At 46.7% G+C, this 26,913-nt stretch overlaps 1 protein-coding gene across 2 annotated transcripts in view; it reads right to left on the bottom strand.

Moving 5' to 3' along the window:
• The window catches only part of LOC105492367 (von Willebrand factor C domain containing 2), a 158,014-nt gene extending 138,256 nt beyond the window's left edge, over positions 1 to 19,758 (bottom strand). Inside the window, exons 1-2 of one of the 2 annotated variants that reach the window (XR_011622371.1) lie at positions 19,664 to 19,756; positions 17,646 to 18,444 (exon numbers count right to left, since the gene is read on the bottom strand). Coding sequence is in view for 1 of the 2 variants with exons in the window: in XM_071095179.1 (XP_070951280.1) it covers positions 17,646 to 18,341 (696 nt within the window). In the remaining variant the exon portion in view is untranslated. Of the gene's footprint in view, positions 1 to 17,645; positions 18,445 to 19,663 lie in introns of both variants that reach the window. The other variant, XM_071095179.1, reaches the window with a different exon arrangement.
• Positions 19,759 to 26,913: the final 7,155 nt, after the last annotated feature.

Raw genomic sequence — 26,913 nt, 5'->3', positions numbered from 1 at the left:
ACAGGAAAAAAAAGTTGCAAAAGAATATATGTGGTATGATGTTGCTTCTATCAATGTCAGTCTTTGAAAACACATGTACAAACAGGTGTTGCTTACAGATACAGGCTCATGAATAAAATAAGAAAATCAGTACAGGAATGTATGTAGCAACTTCACTGCACCAGCTACTTCTGCAGAGAAAGGAAGGGGGGCAGGATGGGATGAATGAGAGGGCAGTTTTGTTTCTATCTGTACACTTCAATTTCATTTTAAAAAGGAGGGTTAGAAACAAATGTGACAAAAAAGTGGCATCCAGTGATGCCTCGACAGAGTCTGCATATTATTTAGGCACATTTGATACATTCTAAACACACATTTTTAAAAATCTCAGATATGAATTTGTTCCACATCAAAGATCATTTATGAAGTACCTAAAAAATGCCAGGAAATATTCCAAATCCCACCGATCACCTCTAACCAGCAGCCATCTGATGGAGGATTTTAGTGGCGCTTTACCGGGCTGCAGCTCTTCCATAAGAAAGCAAAGACAGAGAGTGGAATCATTAGCACAATTTAAAGTTCTGTCAGGGCCTCTGGGAGCAGCTGCCAGGAATCTTTAATTGTAAAGGAATAAGCACGAGGGTTCTCCCAGATCTAGAGACCCAGGTAGGCCACGAGACGTGGGAAACTCGGTCCTGGACCTCACTCCTCAGCCTGCCCTGTAGCCTCAGACGAGCCCCTGGCCCAACATCGTAGTACCAAGATGAGACACACAGGAGGACTCCCATGTTCCCTTCTCCCACTGAAACCCCATGAGGCTTCCCCAGGGTGGAGGTTGTGCAGTGGCCCCAACATCTGGCCTTCTCCAGCCAAGCCCGAGGAAAAATACAAAGCTGGACGCAGTGCAGATGGGGAGACCTCTGGCCGCCAGGACAGAAGGCTTCCAGAGCAAGGGTAGGAAGGGTGGCCAAGGAAACAGGAGGAATGACAGCATACATGGCAACAGTACAGCGATTCTCAGGAAGAGAAGCAGCTCTAGAACTGGACTGCGCCATCTCCAGCCAGTCCCTTTTCCTTCCTGAGTTTCCATGTCCTCATGTTACAAAGGGGAAGGAGGAAGTTACCTGTTGAACCTACTGGGGTACCAGTCCTCGCAGTCACTGCCTGGCCACAGGAGTGCAAAATCAAAGGTGTCTAGTGCAGCGTAAATGTGCACAGCGGGAGAGGACAATCAAGCCCAATTCTGCCCGATTAACTGTGGGACCTGGAGCAAGTTATCTGAAACTTGTGCCTCAGTCTTTTTATCTGTAAAATGAGGACAGTTAAATTACTGTTGGCAAAGTGCTCAGAGCGGTGAGTGGCTCGTGATGGGCACTCCACAAGGATGAATTTCAGTCATCCGCTGGTATCCACTGGAGACTGATTCCGGGAAACTACTCGGATACTAAAATTCAAGGATGCTCAGGTCCCTTCCAGGTGGCTCTGCATATGTGGCATCTGTGGATGTGGAGGGCCAAATGTGCTAGTAGTCATGGCAGAGAGAAGGACAGTGTTTTGAAGTGACACCTGTATATTTCTTTCTCACCAGTGTTTCCCTTTGGCCCTTCCACCATTGCATCTACACAAAGAGGCTAAGCCTTGGTTTTCTAGAAAGCAGACACAAGTAAGCAGAACAAGTAACTACACAACTGCTGTGCTTTTAAGAATGATGAGAGCTAGGCTTTCCAGGAAGACAGTGGTCGTTATCAGTACTTCTTGAGCTCGAGTTTTACAGACCGAGTGCCAAAGTCCAGAGGTTCAATCATAGAGTGGGAAGAATGAAAGAACATATAACAAAGGAAGGAGAAGCATCTTCTCATCCAGAAGGACCCGAGGGAGGAGGATGGAATGAGGGCGAAGCCAAAAGGTCAGATGCCACCACCCTGGCTTGAATCAGCCTGCAGCTGGTGGAGGGGGCACTGAGAAAAATGGCCCTAGGTTTGGGACATAACTCCTGAAAAGCTGAGTAACTTCCCAGAAGTGATCAGATTCCTGACTGCCCAAAAGGCTGGGATATCCCAAAAGGCACAGAAACTTTAGTTTCATAAGAACAACTGTTTTCAGCCATCAGCAAATGTTGGGAGCCATGAAAGGAAAAGCAATGTTCTAAACTAAGAGGACCTCCCTGTCTCCACATACCACTTTTGTTGTATTCATTTTGACCCTGTTACATGATTATTTGGATGACCTCAGATTAAGAAGTTAGTGAAAGGCACGAACGACAAAGCAGTCTCCCCGTGTAGCCCAGGACAAGCAGCCTCCCAAAATCATTGTCACAGTTCTGTCACCAGATGGCGAAAGTGCCTTTTCTAGCTGCCCAATTTATGAAAACCTGTTTCCAGCTCACACCCTTCCGGCGCATGTACAGGCAAGTCACAAAGTCCCTTCCATTTATATAATGAAGTCTTACCAGCTTCTGATAACCCGGAACTGTGTGATTTCAGAGCTGGAGGAAAATGCTGAAAATGCTGAAGTGATTCCTTTCAACTTTGCTTTTTATGGAGTGAAAACACACCCACAGGTCTGGTGACTTTTAGAGGCAGGTCGCTGCCTGAACTCAAGTCTGGTCATACCACAGCGCCACTGATAGAAAATCTTCATTAATAAGTACTCAGAATCCACAGGCATCCTGGAGTGGCTCTGCCTGCACCTGTCAACCCTCCTCACGACCTGTAAGAAACCTGGAAAATGAGGTCTTCCTTTCAGCAGTCACCTGGAACTAAACCTCTCCCCCATCCTTCTTCAGGTTTCTTCCCTGAAACTGTCTTATTAAACTAGCACAGGACATGGCCAAATTCTCCTTCCAAACTTGACAAGCAGAAGGGCCCTTGCCACCTGGGGACACTGGCCCTGCAGCCTGAGTCCCCTACCCCCTGAGGGCTGGCAGGTGCCCTGCCGCGTGATGTCCCTTCATCAATCCAGGCAGGCATAGAAAGGCTCCCCACCTAGCTTCCTTGCCCCTCTCTACTTTCTCCCTCAAAAAGAGAGCTAATTCTAATGTGAAGTGATGTTGATTCACAAACTACCTTCCAGCCTCCAACACAAGGATTGTAGCAACAGAAACTAAGGACAGAGAGATGCTGCTGCCTGTGCCATTCAGAAAAGAATTTTCTTTTGTTCTCTTTGTCTTTCCACTCTCTGTCAGAGAGCAGATTTGCACACAAAGGGATTTAATTAAGAACTGTCCCCCAGAGGCTGTCAGTTTCGGAGTGTCAGTAAGAAGACAACTCCACGTACCGCACAATAGATTAACAATACAGCAGCCTGACAATCTGAGGCAATACAGCTTTCTTCTCCAGCACCACAGACAACTTTTCCTTCTTTGTGGTTTAAGCTTCAGGCAAGACCCTTGTTTACTAACATCTTTTAAATCCTCTCCTGAATAATGCCTTCATATTAATACAGCTCAACAGGAACTTGCTAGGTCAATTATGTGGGGAAAAAGCAGTGGCAGAGTTTATAGTACATATTTATGTGGTTGCAAACAGCAGAAGAGCTAGGAGGAGAATGAGGAAGACCTTCTTTGCTGATGGTTCAGACCTGATGGGCAGTCTGGAATCTGCCAGCCTGCCTACCAGATACACAGTCAGAAAGGATGCAGCCAAACCTGCTGGCCACCTGCACCCCGTGGCCGTAGGGCCACCCGGAGCACCAGGGCCAGTGCAGGGAGCGGCCTCTCACTTCCCAGCTGGGAAGCATGGGTGATGCTGAAATCTTTGTAGAATTATTTCGTAGCTAATTTGCTCATTTATAGATTCCTAAATTAAGCCTATAAGAGAAGGAAAGTAATGTCAGCTGCATCTGACCACCTGCTTGGGGAGAGAAAAAGGTTCTCTGACAAATTTTGAAAGAGATTCTCTTCTTTAAAAACATTGGAAGATCAAAACCCCTTTGTTTTAGTATTAAAGAATTAAAGCTAAGTAATCCTTGGGAGAAAAAAAAAAACAGAGAGCTTAATTTTCACTTAATACATAAATGACTAAAATAATGTTTTCCTAAGAATAGACTTTTAAAAGACGAGTGTGACATGGGGATTAGTTCTCTCAGGGATGACAAATTCAAATTACTTCAGGGACCACTTAAGTAAGAAAATGAGGCAGTGAACTAGGTGTGTAATAGGGAGTGGTGGGGACTGTGGCCAATGGGGGGAAATGTTAATGCAATGGAACTACTATGCCTACTTCATACACACACTCACACACACAGTCACATATACACACACACGCACCCACACACTCTCACACACTACACCCACATTCAGGCACACACTCACACACCCACACTCGCACACCCACACTCACACACACAGTCACATATACATTTACATGTACCCACACACTCTCACACACACCTACACCCATACTCATGGACACACACCTACACCCATACTCATGGACACACCCACACTCACACTCCCTCACACCCACACTCTCACATACACGCATACAGCCACATTCACACTCATACACACACCCACTCCCACGCCTACACTCTCATTCACACACTCACACATACACCCACACTCACACATATGCACCCACACACACTAACACACATACACCCACACTCACACATACACCCACTCATTCTCATACACACATACGCACTCTCATACACTCATTCACACCCACACCTACACTCTCTCATACACCCACTCACACACGCACTCACACATACTCCCACTCACACACGCACCCACACATGCTAACACACACACAGACACACTCTCATACATGCACCCACATCTCCCACACACATACGCTCACACGCACACACATGCACCCACACTCATATTCTCACCCACATATGCCCATACTCATGCAACCCACACACACATATACACACACTCCACACACACCCTCTCACACACCCACCCCTCACACACCCCCACACACATGCTCACACACATGCTCACACTCTCATATCCACATATCCACTCTCTCACACACACCCACACACACAGTCACACACTCTCACATACCCAGTCACACAAAAAACCCTCTCTCACACACACACTCACCGCCCACACCAACACACACCCACACATCCACACACACCCCACACCCACACACCCTCTCTCACACACACACCTCACACCCCCACACTCACAGACTCTCATACCCACACATCCACACTCACACACACCCACACATCCACTCACACACCCACCACTCATGAGAGTGTGGGTGTGTGGGTGTGGGGGTGTCACATACCCCCAAACTCATACACACTCACTCTCTCACACTTACACACTCATACTGTCTCACACCCACCCACACTCACATCCACACTGTCTCACACACCCACACTCACCCACTCTCTCTCACACACACACACATACAGAGGCCGGGAGAAAACAGAACTACACTGCTCCCATTTGGCATTCTTTTATTTGAGACGGCGATGACAATGCCCGCTATAAGCAGGAAGTGAAGATGACCAAAGGCACCCATCAGTCTGCCTTTGCCCAAAGCTGGCCTGGCTCCAGCAGTAGCACTCGCACCCGCAATTGTAAAGTGACCCAAATGGATGCTCGTCTGGACGCTGTCTGAAGTCATGGTTTGCTTGTCTTGTTAAAGTTCCTTCAGCATATCAGCTGCCAATTACCCAGAAAGTGCTGGGCCACAGCCCGAGCCAGGAGTGGACAAGCACTGTGGGCTCCCATTACTGGCTCTGAATCTCTTCTTGAACCTAAGCCTATTCAAAGGTAGGCTGAAATTAGAACAGGACACCCACTGCGGATTCTCCGTTTAATGAAGTCCCTTTCCATGGAGTTTTAAGCTCTGGTGGAGAAGGCACAGCAGTGCTCACTCACGCAGAAAGGGACTCTTTGCACTCAGTCATACGGTGCAATGGTCCCTGAGATCTGACCATTAAATTATATCTGTCATCCCTTGCTGTTACCTAGAAGCAAGATGAGCTGATTTTCTTGGCTTCCTGGAGGGCACTGGGAGCCCAGACATGAACTCTGTTACCAGTGTGAGGTTACCCTGAGCTGGGAGGCTGACATTAGAGCACAGTGTACCCCTCAGCTGCCTGTCTCTCTCCTGATTCTCCTGCCCAGGCCACAGCAGCAGCCTTGTCAAAAGCCATATTCTTTTTCAACCTACCCACTCCTGACATTTGTGTGTGTGATGCAGCAAAAGCACAGTGAGTGGAGGCAAAGGCGCTCGGGGCAGTTCTGCCCCACATGAGAAAGGAAGGTGAGCATCTGGCCACCTGCTGGCTCCCTACACATCCCAGGCTCCTCACAGGTGGGGCTTGTGTCCCTCCATGTCCCTAGAGCGTAGCTGTCAACAGTGCCACAGTGTTACCAGGCAGGGAGGTTTAGCTCCTGGCATATCAAGAGGAATTAATAAGAATAGTGACTCATTTGAAATTAATTCTATTATATTTCATTTATTTCAAGCTTTCTAAAACAAAAATGTTGAGCTCTCTTTTTTAAAAACACACAGAATTTGAAAGTAAAATATAAATAAAAATTGTTTTTAAAGCTAGATACAAGGAAAGCAAAGATACATACAGAAGGGCCAATCTGTTTGGTATGGTTGAAGGTACTATTTATTTCTGATTGGCCTATTGCCCCAAGGGTATAGAGAGCAGTAGGAAAGGAATCTGATTTCCAGGCATTCTGACCTTCATTACAGGAAGGGCAGGAAAAATTGCCCATGGCTGAGTAGAACTTGGTGGTGGGCAATTCTGACCAGCTGGGGGTGCCTTTGAAATGTTCACCTACTTGATGATTTGGCCTAAGGCTGAGCTGGCTCCCAGCACCTGTTTTCTAAGAATATTTAAACTAAAGAGCTTCTGCACAGTAAAAGAATCTATCCACAGAGTAAACAGACAGTCTACAGAATGGGAGAAAATATTTGCAAACTATGCATCCAACAAAGGTCCACCATCTATAAGGAATTTAAACAAATCAGCAAGCAAATAGCTAATAGCTCCATTAAAAAGTGGGCAAGAGACATGAACAGACACTTCTCAAAATTAGACAAACAAGCAGCCAACAAGCATATGATAACATGCTCAACATCACTGATCATCAGACAAACGCAAATCGTAATCACAATGGGATACTATCTCACACCAGTTGGAATGGTCATTATTCAAAGGTCACAAAATAACGGATGCTTGTGAGGCTGCAGGGAAAAGGAAGCACTAATACACTGTTGGAGGGAATGTAAATTAGTTCAGCCACTGCAGAAAGTAGTTGGAGATTTCTCAAAGAACTTAAATCAGAGCAACCTCTTACCCAGTAACCCCATTCCTGGGTATATACCCAAAGGAAAATAAATCCTTCTACCAAAATGACACATACACTGCTATGTTCATTGCAGCACTGCTCACAATAGTAAAGACATGGAATCAACCTAGGTGCCCATCAACAGTGGACTGGATAAATAAAATGTGGTACATATATACCATGGAATACTACATAGTCTTAAAAAAGAATGGAATCACGTCCTCTGCAGCAACATGGATGCAGTTGGGGGCCACTACCCTAGGTGCATTAATGCAGGAACAGAAAACCAAATACCACGTTTTCATTTATAAGTGGAAGCTAAACATTGGGCACTTATGTACTCAGAGATGGGAACAATAGACACTGGGGACTATAAGAGGGGCGAGGGAGGTGGGCAAGGGTTGAAAAACTAACTGTTGCATACTATGTTCAGTACCTGAGTGATGTGATCATTCTTATCCCAAACCTCAGCATCACACGATATACCCAGGTAACAAATACTTTGCAAAGGTCTCCTGAGGGAAGGCAGGCAATGTTGCCCACAGCTGAGCTCCACCAGTCTACACCTTAGTAAACAGTTAAGTTGTATCCACTCCTTCTTGATTCTGTGACTTTGCTTCTGGGATCATCTTCCTTCTTCCTAAATTTCATCCTTTAGACTCCTTTTTAAAAATTATTTTAGTAAATACTTTTTGGTGATACTCTCCATTGTATAAAGTATCTTTCTTTAGGCTTACTCCTGAAGGACAATTTTGTTGGATACATCAATCAGATTAACACTTGTTTCTCTCTTATTTAAAAATATTCTCCTACTGTGCTGTGTTTTCTGTTGACCAGATGTCTGCTGTCAGCCTACTCACTGCTATTCTGGAGGTAATGTCCTCTCTGTCTGGTTGCTCTGAACATCTTTATTTTGCCTTTGTTGTTCTGCAGTCTCTATAATATGGCTGGGTGTGAATATATTTTTTTTTTATCTTTCTTTAGATTCATTGGGTTTCCTGAATGAGAAAATAGATGTCTTTCAACTAGAAAGTCTTGGAACTTCCATATCTTAATTTCTCCCATTCTCTACAATCTCTATCAGAATTCTAAGCAGATGTGTGGTAGATCTTTTCACTTTATCCTCCGTGTATCGAAACATCTCTTTCCTGTGTCCCATCTATATATGTTTCATACTACTTAACTTCTTCAGATCTGTGTGCTGGTTTGCTATCAAATATCTCAAAACAGACATCAAAATGAGTATATATCAAATATACTCATTTTACATCCCAATATCTGGGCCTGATTCAACTGCTTTTGCCTCAGCTGATTCTTGCTTACACTGCCCTTTCTCCTTGTGACTAGTTTTTATTTTGAGGTCACATTTCTTGGAACACTATTTGTGGGAATTTTTTGTAGCCTGGGTGAAGGGTGCATTCACCCCGTGTGCATGTGTTTAGGTCAGACACCTGTTGATCCATTTAAAAACACATATTCCATTTGGACTTTGCACACCACACAGGGAAGCATAAATGGGGCTCCACATTCCTAAGAGGGTAAGCCTGCTACAGATGGCAATGACTCAGGGAAAACAAACATTTCTTTCTCTTCTGGACAGAGCCAAGGTCCACTGAGAGATGTTTGCTTACATTGTCCCACTGCAGTACAGGCTCTTGGGTCTCCTGGTTTTATAAGATAGATCCTGATCTGATTCTCTCTACTTGGGTACCTGCACTCATCACATGCCACAACCCAGCAATGATTGGCCATGAGGGCCAAGGGCCCAGGGCCCGAGATCAAGAGATGCTCCCAGACAGCCACCACTTTAAGGCAAACTTTGCTCTATGGATTCCAACTTCACCTCTAGAAATTAATTTCTCTTATTTTCTTGCCATGTCAGCTGTGCTTTTAAAAATGGACGTAGAATGTGAAATGACAGACAATAGAGACTCAGAAGGGTGTCAGGGATGGAGAGGGAGTAGATAACGACAGATTATGTAACGGATGCACTGTACATTATTCAGATGCAGTGTACATTACTCGGATGCCATGTACATTATTCTGGTGATGACTTCACTAGACGCTTTTCCTTTACCACTACGCAGTGTATCCATGTAATAAAATTACACTGTACCCCATCAATTTATACAAGCAACATTTTGCTTTTAAAAATATGTGTTTTATATGGTATTCAGGATTTCAGGCATTTTGTTGAATGTGAGTTTTCAGGCTGTCCTCCATATTCCCAGGAAAGGAAGGAGTAGTCTCATGTTTAAAGCATCATCACTTTTACTATACTTGGATACTTGGAAATGTGCAGAGCCACCTGGCATTTTAATTTCTTTTTCTCCTCCCTCCCTCCCTCCCTCCCTCCCTGCTTGCTTGCTTTCTTTCTTCTTTCTTTTCTTTCTTTCTTTCTTTCTTTCTTTCTTTCTTTCTTTCTTTCTTTCTTTCTTTCTTTCTTTCTTTCTCTTTCTTTCTCTTTTCTTTTCTTTCTTTCTTTCTTTCTTTCTTTCTTTCTTTCTTTCTTTCTTTCTTTCTTTCTTTCTTTCTTTCTTTCTCTCATTATTGTTATTTATTTTTTTTTAGAGACTGGGTCTCACTCTGTTGCACATGCCAATCCTAAACTCCTGGGCTCAAGTGATCCTACCAGCTCGGCCTCCCAAACTGCCGGGAATATAGGCATGAGCCACTGTGCCCAGCCATGGAGTTTAAATTTTCAAGCTCTATGCTTTTTCACAGGCCTAAGGCTTCTGAGAGAACTCATAGGGCCCTCGGCAGAGGCCTGACATCATCCTTTTCCACAGATTTGAAAGGCGGTCTATGTCCTGGCCGCACCCCAGTGCCCGACAGAAATAGAATGAGAAGTATGATCCAGCTGGCAGGATCTCAGCCTTGGAACAGACAGGCAGTAAGAAGGATTTCTAGCTATGTGGTCAGAAAAGTACCATGAAGGATGGTCACAGGGTAGGTAAGCCTGGGTGGGAAGCCATATTCTTCATGCAAACTCACAGTTGTTACATTTGATACAAACTCTTTTCTTTTCCCTAGAACATCTGGCCCAGGATTCCTCTGTCATTTAAAAACAAGTTATCAGCAACAATGGAGTCTATTAATAATAATAGAGTGACTTCCACTGTGTGTCCCCTTGAACCCCTGACCCAAGCTCTCACAGTGCCTCACACACCACAGTACTGCTGCCTGTCTCCTGGAGGGGGCCATGTGCTTCCCGTCACATCTCCAGGATGCAGCCCAGGGACTGGCACACATGGTGTCCTAAATATTTTCAAATAAATGTAAGAATAATGTTTCTGTTGGGACTTATCAGATTTAGAGATATCATCTGAGGAGGTAATGCTTTACGGAAAAACAGCTCCACGGAGCCAGTCCCTAATGGTCTACAAGAGTCCTTCTAGAGACCAAAATCTGGACCAGGGCGTAGCCACCTACCCCTGAGCGGCACACTCTGCAGAACTTGTCTAAACATTCACATCGACTTTGTTCAGAGCTTTACAGGTTCAAATTGCTTTCACATACATCTTATTTACTTCTTATAATGGGAGAGAAATGCAGAATACTATCCACTTTTTTATTTTTCTTTTCTGATTTTTAAGATGGGGTTTCATGCTATCATCCAGGCTGGCATGCAGTGACCCAATCATGACTCACTGTAACTTCAAATTCCTGGGCTCCAGCCATCCTCCTGCCTCAGCCTCTCAAGTAGCTGGGTCTACAGGTGAGCACCAACATGCCTGGCCGTTCTTTTGTTTTGTTTTGTTTTTAATTTGTGGTAGAGATGGGGCCTCACTATGTTGTCCAGACTGGGCTTTAACTCCTGGACTCAAGTGATCTTCCAACCTCAGTCTCCCAAAGTGCTGGGATTACAGGCATGAGTCACCATACCAAGCCTCATTTTTTTTTTCTTTCTAACCACTAGAAAACAAGGCTCTGAAAGTTGTCCAGAGAAGCACTGGATAAAACAGAACCCGGTTCACACTGCTGTGTTCAGATGATAAGTACCCTGTCCTTAAAGTCCCAGAAGCTGATTCTCCACCAAAACTGAAGAGGAAAGGACTGGAGAGCATGGGACCTGCTTTCCTAAACCTCCTCACGATATCAACTGCCTGTATGATTCTGGAGGGGGCACTAATTTTCTAAGGTGAATTTTCACTGCCTATGAACAAGAGTCTTTTCAAAGTCGTGTATTTACAGAAACATGGGTGAATCGCACATCTGCCGAGTAGGGGTGTGGTCAGCTGGAAAGCAAATGCCCTCCCACAGGAGCAGCCCTGCCCAGCTCTGACAGATGGCTGCCATCTGGGAATCATTTCATTTTTGTAAGAATTAGGCAATCTGGGAATTTACATGAACCTCCCACTTGTCAAATACTGGCACTAATAAACAAATGTTTTATATGCCGTGAGCCAAACAGAATACCTCCTAGAACCAGATCTTCCTCTTGGGCCACCTGTTGCCCCCCATGGGTCTGATCATCCCTGGAGTCCTACCCACCTCTTGGGATCTAGTCTTCTTTTCGCTGCCCCCTGGACTCATTCCCCCTTGCTCTCAGGGAAATCCTGGGACTAAGTACTTTTAGTTCCATTACAACTCAAGACTTCATCCTTTGAAGGACACAGGCATTATTTTGTCCATCAGATGGCCAAGTCAAATATGACATAAATCCATGTAAATACATGTTTAACCAAGAGGATCAAGCATTTATTGGACATACATATGAGCAAGGTACTCTGGACTTGTATTATTTTTCCTTTTTCCAGGTACCTGAAATGTTCTCCACCACACACAAAATGCCACTTCATCACCATATGGTCATGAAGACACTATGCACGATCTTCACAGTCCAACACGCTAGGATTCAAATCCTGTCTTTACCATTTACTAGCTCTATGATGTTGATCAAGCTATTTAACTTTTTTGGACCTTAGTTTTCTCTCCTTTAAAAATAAAGAAAATACCACCAACTGATTAGTCTGTTGTGTAAATTACTCCAGAAAAGCCAACACATAAAAAATATTGGTACTGGATAAATATTGATTCCCTTCTGCCCACTGCAAAAGGTTATGGTGTTAATTCCATCATACTTCACATCAGATATTGTATGAAGCAGGCAAATAAGGAGTTTTTAAAGCTGTGTTTCCCCCACCTCAGTTAGGAACACATCTAAAGAGTCTAGATATGGCATATGACTCCCTCTTTAAAAAAAAAAAAAGTCACTGTTTAAATGACTTTAGACAGAAGGGTAGAAAATGAGAAGTCGAGAATTTATAAAATCTTACTCAGAACCAAAACAAACTCAGAGACAGCAACAGTACATGCATTAGCCTGACTTGCAGAAAAGAACACAGATTGACTCATTTTACTTAGTGAAGGTAGATAATAATAGCATTGTTTTCAGTTAAGTAACATCAGCCAAAAGAATATAAATACCATTAGACTGAAAAGCATGAATAACCGTGGCTTTCTCTTTGCTGGCATTTTCTCATAATTACAGTAGAGATCTATTTAGATGGAGGTTTTGATTCCAAATTTCACGTTTGAAGTTTTTTAATTGATAAAAACCTAGAAATAAGATTTTGCAGTGGGGTTAACGGCAAGTCAGATACGGAAGCAGTCAGAGAGAATTTGGTTTAACTCAGCGGTCCCAAATCATTTCACCTCCAAGTACCCCTTCCTGTTATCTCTCTCTCAACAGTTCTCAAGCTTTGAAAGACAGTCTAGTAAGCTTCACTTATTAATAATTCATCTTCCCTTTTTCTTCAAAGACTTATACAATTGCCAATCAGAGCTCCTGATCAGCTATGATAACCAGTGTTGACACACTTTGCTGATATCAATCCTACCAAAAGCAAAGAAATGTGAAGATTTAGTTATCCTGTATGGCCCTATTTCAGAGTCACAAAATTTCCATTAGGTTCTATAAAACATGAAATAAGCCTGCAAACTCCCCTTTCCACCATCACGGTCCTCCCAAGATTCACAGAGGGAATCACAGAGACCAAAATTCTCATGATGAAAACAACTTGTTTTGTTGATCAAAATAGAATGATTTTTTTATAAAATTAACACATTTCAAACGTTATTTTACTTCTGAACAAATCACATGGTCATTGAGGCAAAATTTACAACTACTCAATATAGCCCCCCTCCGCACCCTTAGTCACCTTTTAGTTTTCCGTGATACAAGGATCTATTCACATAAGTAATATAAGAACTCCTAAAGTGACTCTCAGAATGCAATAGACACAGAATCAGAATGGTCAAGATGAGCCCCTCAGTTAATATTCATTGGCATACACTTCATCACCACTCACTCTATGCCTTTGCCGTAAGCACTGTTTTCCCATCATGCGTGCTGATGCATCCTCACACACCCCACTGTTACTACCTCATTAGATCTGTTTTATGATGTCAATTTTGGTCATTGACACTATGTTTTGGGCTGAACTGTGTGCTTCTACAATTCAAATTTTGAAGTCCTCATGCCAGTAGCTAAGAATATGACTGTTTGGAGACAGGTCTTTAAAGAGGTAATTAAGTTAAAATGAAGTCATTGGAGCAGGCCCCAATCCAATATGAGTGTGTCCTTATACGAAGAGAAGTGGACACAGACAGATGCAGAGGGAACACCACGAAAAAACCCAGGGAGAAGATGGACATCTGCAAGCCAAGGAGAGAGGCCTCAGAAGAAACCAGCCCTGTCAACGCCTTGATCTTGGACTTCCAGATTACTTGCAAAACTGGAAGTCTGGAAATCTTGGATTTCCAGACAACAAATTTCTGTTTAAATTACCCAGTCTGTGTTCCTTTGCTCCAGCAGCCCTAGCAGACTAATATACTGTAGGAAGCACAAAACAGTTAAAAATATCATTCCTTTACTAAAAAAACAATAATAATAAGCCAATAGACAAGCTTCCTTATTCAAAGTTGGATGCCTGCTGGTATAAGTTAAAGAAAAAAAAGACACTTGGTATCATTTGAGAGGCAGTGGGGAAAATTCTATTATTAACTATGTTTTTATTTGAATGTCCCAATTAAATTACAACCATCCCTGGAGGAATGAACACATTACTCTCATTATTATTAGCAGCTTAATGGTATTTTGTGGAATCAGTGAGATCTTTCACAAGTATCTAACTGAGATCAAACAGGCTGTAAGGAGAGGAAGTTTTAATGGGGTAAAAGAGTACAGAGAGAAGGGAAAGAACAGGTTCAGAATATTCAGAAAACTGAGTAGAGTAGAGAAGGCAGCAAGAAAACATGCCCAACAAAAGAGAAGCCTATGAAGACAGGGAGAAGCCACACTCCTGCCGGAGCCAAATACCCTGCACATCGCAAGCACAGGCAGTCTCTGGGGTTAATCTACTGCTCAAAGAGGGTCAAGCCTCCATCAATAACTAGTAATTTCCCCTCTCTCTGTCTCTCTCTGTCTCTCTCTCTCTCTCTCTGTCTCTGTCTCTCTCTCTCTCTCTCTCTCTGGAAGCAGAGAACAGACTGTTAAAAGATCTATGCATCATGCAGGGACTGAGGCCCAAGGAATCTCACTTTCACTTCCTTCCTTGCTAAAGTAAACAGTGTTCCAGTCACGACCCTACTGCACCACAATCTCCATTTGTATCACATTTTCTTCAGAGAAGTGCAAAGCACTTCAGACAGAAATGCTTTCCTTTTTCGTTTTCCATGTACTTTGTGCTATGCAAACTACAGAGTACAATTTATCTCTCTCTGAAACCCAGAATACCCAGAGCAGGCATGTTAACAATTTCTGTGCCCTGGTACTCAGCATCACGACAAATCTCTATTACTACAACCCACAAACCCCGTGGACTCACAACTAACCCTATACCATTCTACATTCATATTTTCAACATTCTTCAAAAAAAGCATTGCTTTCTCTTTTGTACACTGAAGGACAGAAAAATGGAGACAGTAAATGGCCTGCACAAGGCCACAATAAATTAGAAGAATGCCTAGAAATGTTCCTGATACTAACAAAAAGGAGCAAACATGATATAACACTATAAAATCTTTATGTAGTTGACATAAGAACAAGCATATAATTAAAAATGTGTAACAACTTTGCAACTTTCAAGCATGTGTGCATCCCAGCATCTAGTAATAACTGATGAAAGCTTAGAATGAAATGACATTTGAAGATGGAAGATGCGCTTAATACTCCAAAAATAGCTTTACTGGTATTTTAATTCTTTCTAAGAGTGTAATCTTTCCAGTTTCCCTTTTGTCAGTATCATCTCCCGTCCTCAAGAGTTTGAAAACACATTCTACCTATGGACTACCAAACAGGTAGCAAAGAGGAATTAAATAAGAGATCCCTCTCCTCCATTGACAAAAGCAGCTTCATGGCTGCTAGCATTTAGCATGTACAATTAAGACAGAAGTTTGAATTATTCCCTTTACCTGTGATCTCAGGTAGGTAAGTGGACACTGAAGTTATTTGGGCTTTCTAGATCAAAGTGCTATTAATTCCTCAGTTTACCTCTTACGACAATTCTAACAAATTACTATGGAACTATAAACAGTGCAAACAACAAAAGGAATTAATTACAAACCACTGCTTATCTTTGACTTTAGAAGAGCCAATGATGTTACCAATTCAAAACTTAAGAGAATTGTTCTAGTGTTCTATGACCCTGCTCCAAGCCAAAATGGAAGGCCCCTCTTCTGGGGTCATCTGGCACCCACGAGTTCCTTTACCTGGACACATTTGCCTGTGCACTTTTGTATTGCACCCAAAACATCTGGAGAGATAACTACCAGACCCTCCCATAGGCAGGAAGCATTTTGAGGGCAGGGTTTCTGATTTAGTTAATTTTGTATGGCCTGGGCATGGATCATATGAGTTGCTCCTCTCAGCTGTCTTTCTCCAAAGGGCTGAAGTCAAATGTTAGTACTTAAGCAATGTATGCCTGGAGTTATATTTTGCTACATGAGCCTAGGGATAGCTGGCCCCTTATCTTACAGATAAGAGAAAAGAAACCCAGAGAGGATATGTCTTTTGTTCCAGTCCAGCAGCTGGTCAGTGGTAAAGCCAGAATGGATAACCATGTTTCCTGACTCTAAATTCCAGCACTCTTTCCATACTTTGTACACCATATATAGATATGTCCTTCCTGGCTTTGGACTTCTGTAACACTTGATAATTCATTGCCACAAGTCAGTAACTACATGGCCTTCACATCCTGGGAATTAGCAGATCTCACAGGCTAATTCCAGGACGGGTATGCCAGCAGAATTCCTCCCTACCTGCCTGCCGAGCTTTGCTTTAGTAGCTGCACGTTCCATGACGCCCTCTGCAGGTGGGAAAAGGACAGCTATGGCCTGGCAAGTCAATGGGCCAAGTCCAGGCAGGCCATAGGTTGAGCCTACCTTGAGGTGTTTGGAATAACTGAACACCTGTACAGGTCTCTCTCAGGCCCCCAGCCCACTTGCAGGGATTTTACCTGGAGCCTGTGCATGCAGGCTGTGCAGCACCTTCACCCAAACTAAAGCCGCAGTGGAGCTGGGCTTTTGGTTCAAGTAGAGTATAAGGGTTAAAAACCTAAGCTATGGGAGTAGAACTGCTTAGTTTGACATATGAATCTGCTTCTTAATAGCTGCTCTGCCTTCAACACATTATTTAAATATTCTGTGTCTGTTTCCTCTTCTCCATAAAATGGAGACAATGGATAATAATCCACCTCCTAGAATGGTATGAGATTTAACTAATGTACATGTAAAACAGCGGGATCCTGACGCACAGTAGGCATTAGAGAGATGGCCGGTATTATTAACACTACTACTACGTATCTAAATCAAAACAATTTTTAACCATTAACTGCACTTGTTGGTTTCGCCATCCACTATGATTTGGCACCCCATGAGCAAATATTTTTTTCTTTTAATTTTTAGAACATTTGCATGATACACACATAATCTAGGGAAATGGCTTATTTATATGAATAGTCTCCCTTAATTAGCTATTAGTTGAAAAATATATCCCAAATGGCATGGTAAATTACCCTGTGTTTGAAAGCAGGTTGAGCATTTCAGCGACAACATTCCCAAATTAGGAGCAGTAAATTAATGTTGAAAGTCCCTCTGATACCTGTTGGGACCCTTGCCTTCAGTGCCATGGGCTTCATCCTCATGAAGCCCTTTTAAAGTGAACACCGAAGGAATCCCTATGATTGGCCACAGTGCTCTTGGAAGGATTACCTCTGCCCTGAAAAAGAGAGGTCATGTCAAAGGGTCTTGAGCACAGCGCTCCCCACCTCTGAGAACCAGAGAGCACCTCTTCTTCAAAGTGGGGGACCACAGAACCAAAGCTGTTCCACCCCTTTCTGGAAGGTGCAAAGTCGCCCGGCGGGCGTTCGCCTCTTACCACGAACTCCTCCAAAGTCTGATAGGTCTTGCCCCGGAACTCGCAGTAGTTCTTCCTCTCCTTGCACTGCGGGCAGCACTGGCTCGTGTCGACGTGGATGCAGCGCGGGTGCAGCCTCGGGCACTCCGGCTGCGCGCACAGCGGACCCTCCTCGGTGCACAGGCACGGGCAGGCCGAGGGGCCCGGCGCGAACTTCTCCCCGATCGCGTACACGAAGCCGCTCTCGTCCACGCAGCCCTTGCCGCGATAGTCCGGGTACACGTACTCCTCTGGTGGCTCGGGCGTGGGTGCGAGTTCCGGGCCAATCGCGTCCTGGGCGGCTGCAGCCAGGGCTTCCCCCTGCGGGGTGTCCCCACGGGGCCGGACCTGCAGATCCCCGGCCTTGGCGCCCCCGCCCTGGGAGACCCAGGCCTGCTTCAGCTTGCTCCACGGCTCACGGCCGGCGAGCCCACGGCCGCTCTTGCTCTTCCAGTCTCGGCCGCTGCCGCCCTCGTCCCTCGCCGGGCGCCCGAGCTCGTTCACCCGCCCTGGGCCGTCCCGAGAGGCGTGCTCACGCTTCTCCTGGCCCGGCTGCTCTGGTGCCTGGGCCAGCTTCTCCAGCGGGATGCTCGGACTGCACAGAGCCACCATCAGGCAGCAGGTGACCAGGAGGGAACTGGAGAGCGCGCCAACTGCCATCGCAGTGGAGCTGGGCATCCCCTACCACGTCCCGGCGGGCGGGCGGGCGGGGAGCGCGGCCGAGGGGCGAGTAGCATTCACAGCCCGGGGGCGCGCCGCCGCCAGCCGGGAGCCGCCGTCCCTGCGGAGAGAACAGCAGCACAACTGAGCCCCGCGGCCCGCGCGCGCCCCGGCCCGCCGCGGCCCCCACCCGGGCTCCGGCATAGCTCTAGATTAACGAGCTGGGCGACGGGGGCGGGGGCAGCATGCCCAGCGTCGGTGCACGGCCGGGGTTCTTAGACATCACAAATTGTGGAGCGATATATTGGAAACGAAATCCAAGAACGACACCGGCCGGCGTGTTTCTGATGTATCGTGATTAGTGTTGGAGATGGCCAAGGGCGGCTTGCGGAGCCCAGGGAACGCAGTGAGCAGGGCCCGCGCCCCCCTGCAAAGCTCTGCTGGGAACCACGTAATTCGGGCACCCAGGGTGTCCCTCCCTAGGTCCTGGCCACGTTTCCCGAAGGTTATTAAATGGAGAATTCAGCAGTGGAGTTAGAGAGAGACGAAAGTACAGGAAGATAAGAGGGAAACTCTTCCTCATTTGCATTAGGGGTTTGTGCTGGGAAAATTCGGGGAGGTTAAACAAAGCTTCTCCTAGGACTCCACGATTCATTTCTAACAACTTCTTAAAAGCCTCCCGTCTCGGGAGCAGATGTCCCCTCCCTGCTCTCTAAGCCCCGCTGCATGAAAAGATGCCCTCGACCCCTTCCCAGAGGGCCGAGTCGGGGATTCCCGGGGCTTCGGTTCCTCCGCCCGCCCGCCCCTGGGAGCCTCGGGAGCCAGGTCGCCGGCCGCGGCGCTCAGTCTTGTAGGGTCCTGGCTGCGGAGCAGAAGCGCCCGGGCAGCACCAAGGAGTGCAGTGCGGAAGGCTGGGGCTCCAGGGCGCAGAGTGGGGGCGAGACCCTCCTACTCGCCGGACCCTCGCCAGCCTTTCTGGATTCCAAAGTTTCTGCCGCCCAAAGGGGCTGGGAGAGCCCGATACGCCGCAGGACACCGGCAATCCAGCCTCTCTCTGCCTCACTTCCCGAACGCCCCCACTCTGCGCACTCCAGTGCGTCTGTCCCCTCCCCCTCAGCCCTCCTCCCTGAGGGCTCTGAACGTGCCCGGCCTTGCTCACCCCCTGCCCGGTCCCTTCCGACCTCAACACTGGGCGAAGCGCCCATATTCACAAACTTGGGCGGGGGAGGGGGGGTCCTCCGGAGCAGCTGAGCGGTGGAACACAGCGGGAGCGCGTCCGGCAGCGCGGGGACACCCAGCATGCACCCTCAGCCCTGAAGACCGGCGCCCAACCTACATACATGAGCGCAAGGCGTGGGCCGGACGCCGGGCTCGTGGCGGGCGCAGGGGTAGCAGCGGCGGGCGCGGACCCGGGTTGCCAGCCCCCATCCTGGGCCAGTCGGGGACCCGCGCGGGGCGGACCGCGGAGAGCCCAGCCCCACCTGCGCGCTCCGCCCGGCGCGCGCACCGGGCTAGGGCGTCTCCGGGGACTCGCTCATCGTGCTGCCAGCTGCCGGTGGTCGCGGCCCCAACTCGCGTCAGTGTCCGCGTCGCCCTCAGCCGCTCATCCTCCAGCCTCGTCCCCACTTCTCCGAGACCAAGCGCGCCCCGGAGGCCACCCGGGCGCCGCCTCACTCCTCTCCGCGGAGGGGTTCGGGGAGCTGTCCAGACCCGGCAGCCGGAATGTCTGGGCAGCCGCTGCGCGTCGGAGGGGAAAGAGAAGCCCGGAGCGCGGCAGGCGCGGTAGTGGCACCGAGGCCAGCATGGGAGCCAGCGCGCCTGTCACCCGCCTCCCCCTGCCGCAGCCGCCTCCGCCCGGCTCCCGCTCCGCTCCCTCTTCTGCTGCCCCCGCTCGGGAGGCGCCGCCTCGGCCCGCGCTGCCCCAGGGGAGGCCCTCGCGTTGCCCCCGGGGAGACCCTGCCGCGGCACCCGCTCCCTTTGCTGCGCCAGACCCACCTGTCAGTTGTCCGCGCGGCGGCGTCCCCACCTCCGCCGCCGGCCGCAGACCCTGCTAGGGTTGCCATTCTCCAGGCGTGTCACTCACTTTGCGCTGGACCTTTCATCTTGGCTTTTCTCTTTTCTTTAATTTCTTCCTTCCTAACTGGCCCCCTCTGGCTTTCCTCTTTGTGGACGGCTTGGTTCAGCTACCGTGATCAGTTTGGGATTCGAAGGCCGTGTTAGTTTAGCAGACTCTTGAGACTTTTTCGTCTTTGCATTCAGAAACCCAGAGAAATAGACGTGTATGAGTAAGAAACGTAAAAATCTCAAGCGCGAACTTTCTGAATCTCTGCCAGTCTCTCCCCGCTCCCATCTTCCTCTTCCTGCCTGCTCACTCTTCTGCTGCAAATAGAAACCTGTTTCCTAACTTTGCTGGAATCCTCAACTGTTAAGCAGAGGCCTGGTTGGTTTTACTCTTTGATGTTGTGTACAGGAGAAAAAGTCAGTAGCACCTGTTCGGATTAATCCCCGAAATGGAATTTTCATGGAAATGGCCATTCCCAGGGCACTGGTTCCCACTCATGGCATTTTAAAATCCCTGAAAGTGCTCGGACGGTAAACAGATAACCTTCCCTGCAAGGTCAGGCGCTCTGGTGGTGGAAACTGGGGAGGCTGGTTTAGGACAAAGTATTTCTCTCTACCTTTTAATTGTATAGACAAACAAGTCTTAGCTGAGGTGGTAGGAAGCCCTCCTTGAAAGTCTTTTTAGAAGGCTGCCCCTCCACCCCCTCCAACACACACAGAACCAACAGGGCAACAGGGCTGGATGGAGGATTTCTTTCTGTTTTCTGTTTGTTTGTTTGTTTTTGAGACGGAGTCTTGCTCTGTGGCCCAGGCAGGAGTGCAGTGGCTGATCTCCACTCACGACAAGCTCCGCCTCCCGGATTTATGCCAGCCTCAGCCTCCTGAGTATCTGGGACTATAGGCGTCCGCCACCACCAGCGGCTAATTTTGTTTTTGTATTTTTAGTGAGACGGGGCTTCACCGTGTTATCCAGAATGGTGTGGATCTCCTGATCTCGTGATCCGCCTGCCTCGGCCTCCCCAAATGCAGAGATTACAGGCATGAGTCACCGCGCCCGGCCTGGATGGAGGATTTCTATGTCCAGGATGATTTGAGCCTTTCTGCTGTTTCAGTTCTACTCTCATTTTTCCTTTTTTTTTTTTTTTTTTTTTAATGTTTTAGAGACATGATCTCACTTTGTCACCCAGGCTTCAGTGCAGTAACATGATCACGGCTCACTGCAGCCTCAAACTCTTGCCTCAGCCTCTGAAGGAGCTGGGTGTACAGGTCACCACACAGGGCTAATGGTTTTTTTATTATTTTTTTTTGGTAGAGATGGAGTCTTGCTTTGTTGCCCAGGCTGGTCTTGAACTCCTGACCTCAAATGATCCACCCGGCCTCTCAAAGTGCTGGAATTACAGGTGTGAGCCACCACACTCGGCCCTTTCATTTCTTGTTACCGTCAGAAAAGAGATAGGCCACATTTGCCTGTGGCTGCAGCAGCCTACCCACCCACCTGCCTCTCATCACTGCTCTAATCAATTATGGCTTCCGTGTCTTTATGATGCCTCTATTCCAAATATCACACCTTTCACAATACCGCCGAAATAAAAACACGCCTCAAGGTGTGATCATATGTAATGTGCAAAATGGGTCCTCAGTTCTATAAAATCAAGTTTTTATAGCATGGGTTAGGTTACAAATTTTGTTATTAGACTTACTTTATTAGCTAATTCTGTTCTTGTCATTAAACGCCCTGTTTGTTTTGTTTTGCCAACAGTACTCTCATGTGGTTACAATGGGGTAGCCCCAAACACGTGACTAATAAGAAGAAACAGTAACGGTGTATGTGTCCAGAATTCTAACTGAAAAATTGATTGGGGGCTCAGGTGAGGAAATAATGATGTCTTTTTATTGATCCCACCTCAATCACTGGTCTCTCTGAATCGGAAACTCCTTGTCCCAGCCAGCTGGTTCCAGTAGAGAGCCATGAATATGAGATAACCAAGTTTTCAAGAAGAGGCCTGACAAAACTGAGGATGAATTAAGTGACCAAGTGTCCAGATGGCTTTGTTCTGTTAGATGTTCTCAGAGATAGTGTTACAGGGCTGATAGAAAGAGGGAGGAAAGCAGTTTCCAAGGGATTGCTGTTCTTTGTGAAGAACAATACCCATGCAGCTCGATGAGCTGAGTAATTTGAGAAAATATAGGGGATTTTGCAGGCACTGAAGGAATATATAATTTATTTATTGCCAGTGCAATGAATTGTAATTCACTTTTCTTCTTTCCTTGCTTCTTTGTTCCTTTCTTTCCTTCCTTCCCTTCGCCCTCCTTCTCCCCTTTCTGCCTCCCTCCTCCATCTCTCTCCTTTCCTTTTCCTCTTTCTCTCCCTCATTTCTTTTCTTCTTTCCTTTATTCCCTCCCTCCCTCTTTCCTTTCTTCCTTTCCACTTATTTTACTTTCCCTTGCTTTCCTTTCCCTTCTTTTCCTTTCCCTTCTCTTCCCTTTCCCCCATTTTCCCTTCCCTTCCCTTCCCTCCCCTCCCCCTCCCCTCCCCATCCTCTCCCCCTCCTCTCCCCTCCTCTCCTCTTCCCTTCCCTTTCCCTTCTCTTTCTCTCCCCTTCCCCTTCTTTTTCCCCCTTCCCTTTTGCCTTTCCCTTCATCTTTCCTTCTCTCTCCTTTCCTTTTTTTCCGGGCTACAGTTTGCAAGGAAGCAGCAGAAAGATCTCTGGTCAGGGAGTGAGGTGACATGGGTGTAATCCAAGTTCCACCAGAGGCCAGTTTTGCAACTTTGAACAAGTCACTCAGTGTTACAGGTTCTTTGTTTTCTCACCTTTAAAAGGAAAAAGAGAGGATCTCTGAATGAATAGGAAGTCCAAAGCACTCTAGGAATATAGCACATTTCTGCTTTCATGCCCTGTTTTAACTGAGTTCGTTGGTCCATTTTCTTCCTGTGCGCAAGAGTTAAATCCATCTGCTGAGATACAGTCGTATTTAGTAGCCGGTGTGACAGTCTGAGCTTGGCCGCAGGACCAACCCTGAGCAATGCAAAGCAAGTGGGTTCCAGGCAGGATTCTAGGCCAGTCACCTTTCCTGTCCCTTTTGGCAGAATTAATCTTACCTTTCTTTTCTCCCCAGAGAGTGGTTCATGTCTCTTGTAACAGTCAACTTTTTATGTCAACTTTTTTTTTATGTCCCTTAAACTTTTTTTAATGCCAACTTTTGTTTTTTTAATGTCCCTTATAACAGTCAACTTTTTCATAGCTCCGGATTGTCTGTACTCACCTCTGAAATGGTTGCTTATTTAAGGGCAGTGGCTATGCTTTATTCATCCTTCTATTCTTAGAGCCAATAGGACCAATTGAGGAGGGAAGGGGAAAAGGAGGGAAGAACGCAGCAATAGAAGGAGGGAAGGAAAGAAGGTGGGAGCGAGGGAGGGGAGAAAGGAAGGGAAGGCGATTCAGAGGGAGGGAGAGAAGAAAAGCGAGGGAGGGAGAGAAGAAGAGCACCGGAAGGAAGAAGGGAGAGAGGAAGAAAGGAAAGAGGGAAAGAAGGAAGGAATGAAGAGAAGGTAGGAGGAAGAGAAGAATTGAGGAAGAGAGGAAGGAAGGGAGAAAGTAAGAAGAGGGAGGAAGGAAAGGAAGGGAAGAAGGGAGAGAGGGAAGGAATGAAGAAGAAAGGGAAAAAGAAGGAAGAAAACAATGGAAAGAAGAAGGATTGAAGAAAGGGAAGAAGGAAGGAAGGAAGGAGGGAAAGAAGGAGGATGGAAGAGGGAAAGCAGGAAGGAAGGAAAGCCAAAACTAGGAGAAATTCACTTATTTATACAATATTGGGCGAGGTCACAACCATCTCATTTAATTTCTTACAGTACTACTAGTCTTAGCGACCATTATTGTTTTTCATTTTGCCCATGGGAAACCATGCCTGAAAGAGGTTGAGACTTGACTAAGGTTACCCAGCTAATAAGGGCAAGTGCCTGGTTGACAGTGACACCTGTGACGGCACCCCCAGTGTCCTGTCCCACACCCCCACTGCTGTCTCCTCCAAGTGGGCTGTTTTGGGTCAATGATTTACTATTCTGGATTAACTGGCTCTCCCGAGCTTCTCTATCCAGCCAGAACTGCACGACCTCACGCACTGGGACTTACATTCATCACAGCAGAGAAGCAACAGGTCATACAAGGACCAGAGTGGGTTGGTTGTAGGGGGCCTCGGGAGCAGTCCTGAGATGCTGGCTCCATCTTCATGTCCTCAGGCCAGGACCCCCTCTAACAGGGACTCATGTTTGCCAACAAATGAGAGAACACATTAACACATGCATGGCTGAGAAAGGATCCCTTGATGCATATTATCCCATACGCTGAGGAAGAAGAGTCAAGGAGCAGATTTGCCTGGGAGGAAAATATAAGAGATCATGCCCTGGGAGGAGAGGCACCTCAGAGCAACCATTCGCAAGTGAAATAGAAGAGAGGTAAGGAGCTTAGGTGTGCTCAAAGAGGGATGAGACAAGGTCATCTCCTGCAACTGAGGGTGCCAGCTGTTTGTGGTTTGAAAGTGGAAAAGAGAATAAAACATAAACGAAGTTAGGATGACTGCAGACCTGACCAGGAAACCAATAAGGCCTTAAAGGGAAGCAGAGCCAGCCAGGGAACCTTGCATATTTGTTCTATGGGGAGAGCTGCTTGTGATGCACAGGCGAGCCAGCTTTATAGGTGGCAGTGGAGAGAACTGGCAGAATGCTGCCACGCCTCCCTTTAGGGGTGAGGAGACAGTGTGGCTGCCCTGGGGAAGGAGGGTGTCCGGGAACTGTGTGTTCCAGGCACAGCAGCTGCAGCAGTGTCTGCAGAAAACACAAAGGGCTCCCCACTCCTGCTCATGCACTCACTCCTCCTGCTGACTGCAGATCTCCTGAGCCCAAGGAGAAGAGCTTTCCTTCACTTAGTTCACACCTTTGGCAAAGCCATTTAACTTGAATTCTGGGTTTGGGCCAGTGAAGGAAATGCTTTGAAACCTTCATCTTTGAGGGTTAGAGGGAATAAAAGCCTCTTTCACCTGAAATCAAGGGTCAGCAGGATTGTTGTGGTTCAAGCAGAAAGGTGACCATTAATGAGTGGGAGAGGCCACTTTGGTGTTCAGATGGCTTTTTATGGATGTACACTGAGCAGGCCTGGCTGTTAAGGGAGCCACTAATTAAAGTTCTGCCCTGGAACAAGCTACCAGTCGGCAGGGCAACAGCTCCATTACTGCTTCCCCTTTTGATACATGTCTGCGGTTGAGAGTTACTGTTCCCTGGGCTGACCCGCCGCACATGATGCCTGATTACAACACACCTTGGGGACTCATCCCTTCTGCTATGATGCCAGAAGTCAGCAGCATCTGTTCAGATAATCAAATGGATGACTCACAGATATTCTTCTGAAATCAGTGGCAACATCTTACTCCTTGAAAAGAGGTTTCCAGAGATCCATTTTTTGTAGACTATTAAGTCATCCACTGTACTGGTATCACAGGCCCCATAGATACGGACCAAAGAAGTTTCAGAAACAATTATTGTGAAACAAAGGCCTATCAAAGTTTACTACTCTAAGAAGTACAATAAGCAGTTGGTTTAGAATTGTTGGAATTGCAGATGGCATAGCACTGTGCAATAGTGGGAAAGGATCTAGGTCCGTAAAGCAGAGGTAAGAAGCTTCAGGTTGCATTTGTAAAGGTGTTTCCTCTTACCTTTGGAGAGTTCCAAAGGAGGAAATCTCTGGCTAGTGCTGCATGTCATGTGGCCGTCTTTGGGCAGGATTTTTCCCTGGAGTCAATAAAGGGAACCTGAAATCCACTCTGGAGCCCTTCGGACTTGGGATGTGTTTTCTCCTGACTTCTCTGGCCCATGATTTTCCCAGGAGCCAGACACTGGATCTGGCTGTGATACCACAAGAGATGGAGTGTTATTTATACCCTGTAGTCTATGTTGGGGATGCTTTGCTTGGCTGAGCATAGCAGAAAGCAGTGCAGGAAGGGGAGGGTGTTTCCAGGTGGGCTCATAATGAGTGAGCGGCTAAGAGAAAAAAACAAACTCTATTTTTAATTTGCTTTCACACCATGATGATCAACACAGAAAACTTCTGTGGCCAAATGTTTGGGGATTACCCCTAACCATAAACCAAGCAGTCAATTCTGCAGTAGACACCAACTGGGTGTCTTTCAGTTCAATTCCAACTCCGTCTATTTGGAGATAGCCTCAGATCCCACACGTTGGGAGCTCAGTCCCCAAGACTGCCTCCACTTCTGATGCCAATCTCAAGGCCCAGGTTGTTTTACCTGGGCTTCTGAATGACTGGCTATACATTGGGGATCCCATAAGCCCCTTCCTTGGGTTTGATTAATTTACTAGAGTGGCTCACAGAAGTCAGGGAAACACTTTGTTTACCAGTTTATTATAAAGGATATTACAAAGGATACAGATGAAGAGATCCTTAAGGCAAGGTGTGGGGGAAAAGGCATGGAACTTCCATGTCCTCTCCAGGTACCCCACCCTCATAGGAACCACTGCACATTC

Source organism: Macaca nemestrina, chromosome 4 (genome assembly GCF_043159975.1).
Source record: "Macaca nemestrina isolate mMacNem1 chromosome 4, mMacNem.hap1, whole genome shotgun sequence".
Taxonomy (NCBI): domain Eukaryota; kingdom Metazoa; phylum Chordata; class Mammalia; order Primates; family Cercopithecidae; genus Macaca; species Macaca nemestrina.
The sequence above is the reverse complement of the archived record's forward strand: the minus strand, read 5'-3'. Positions and strand labels throughout refer to the sequence as shown.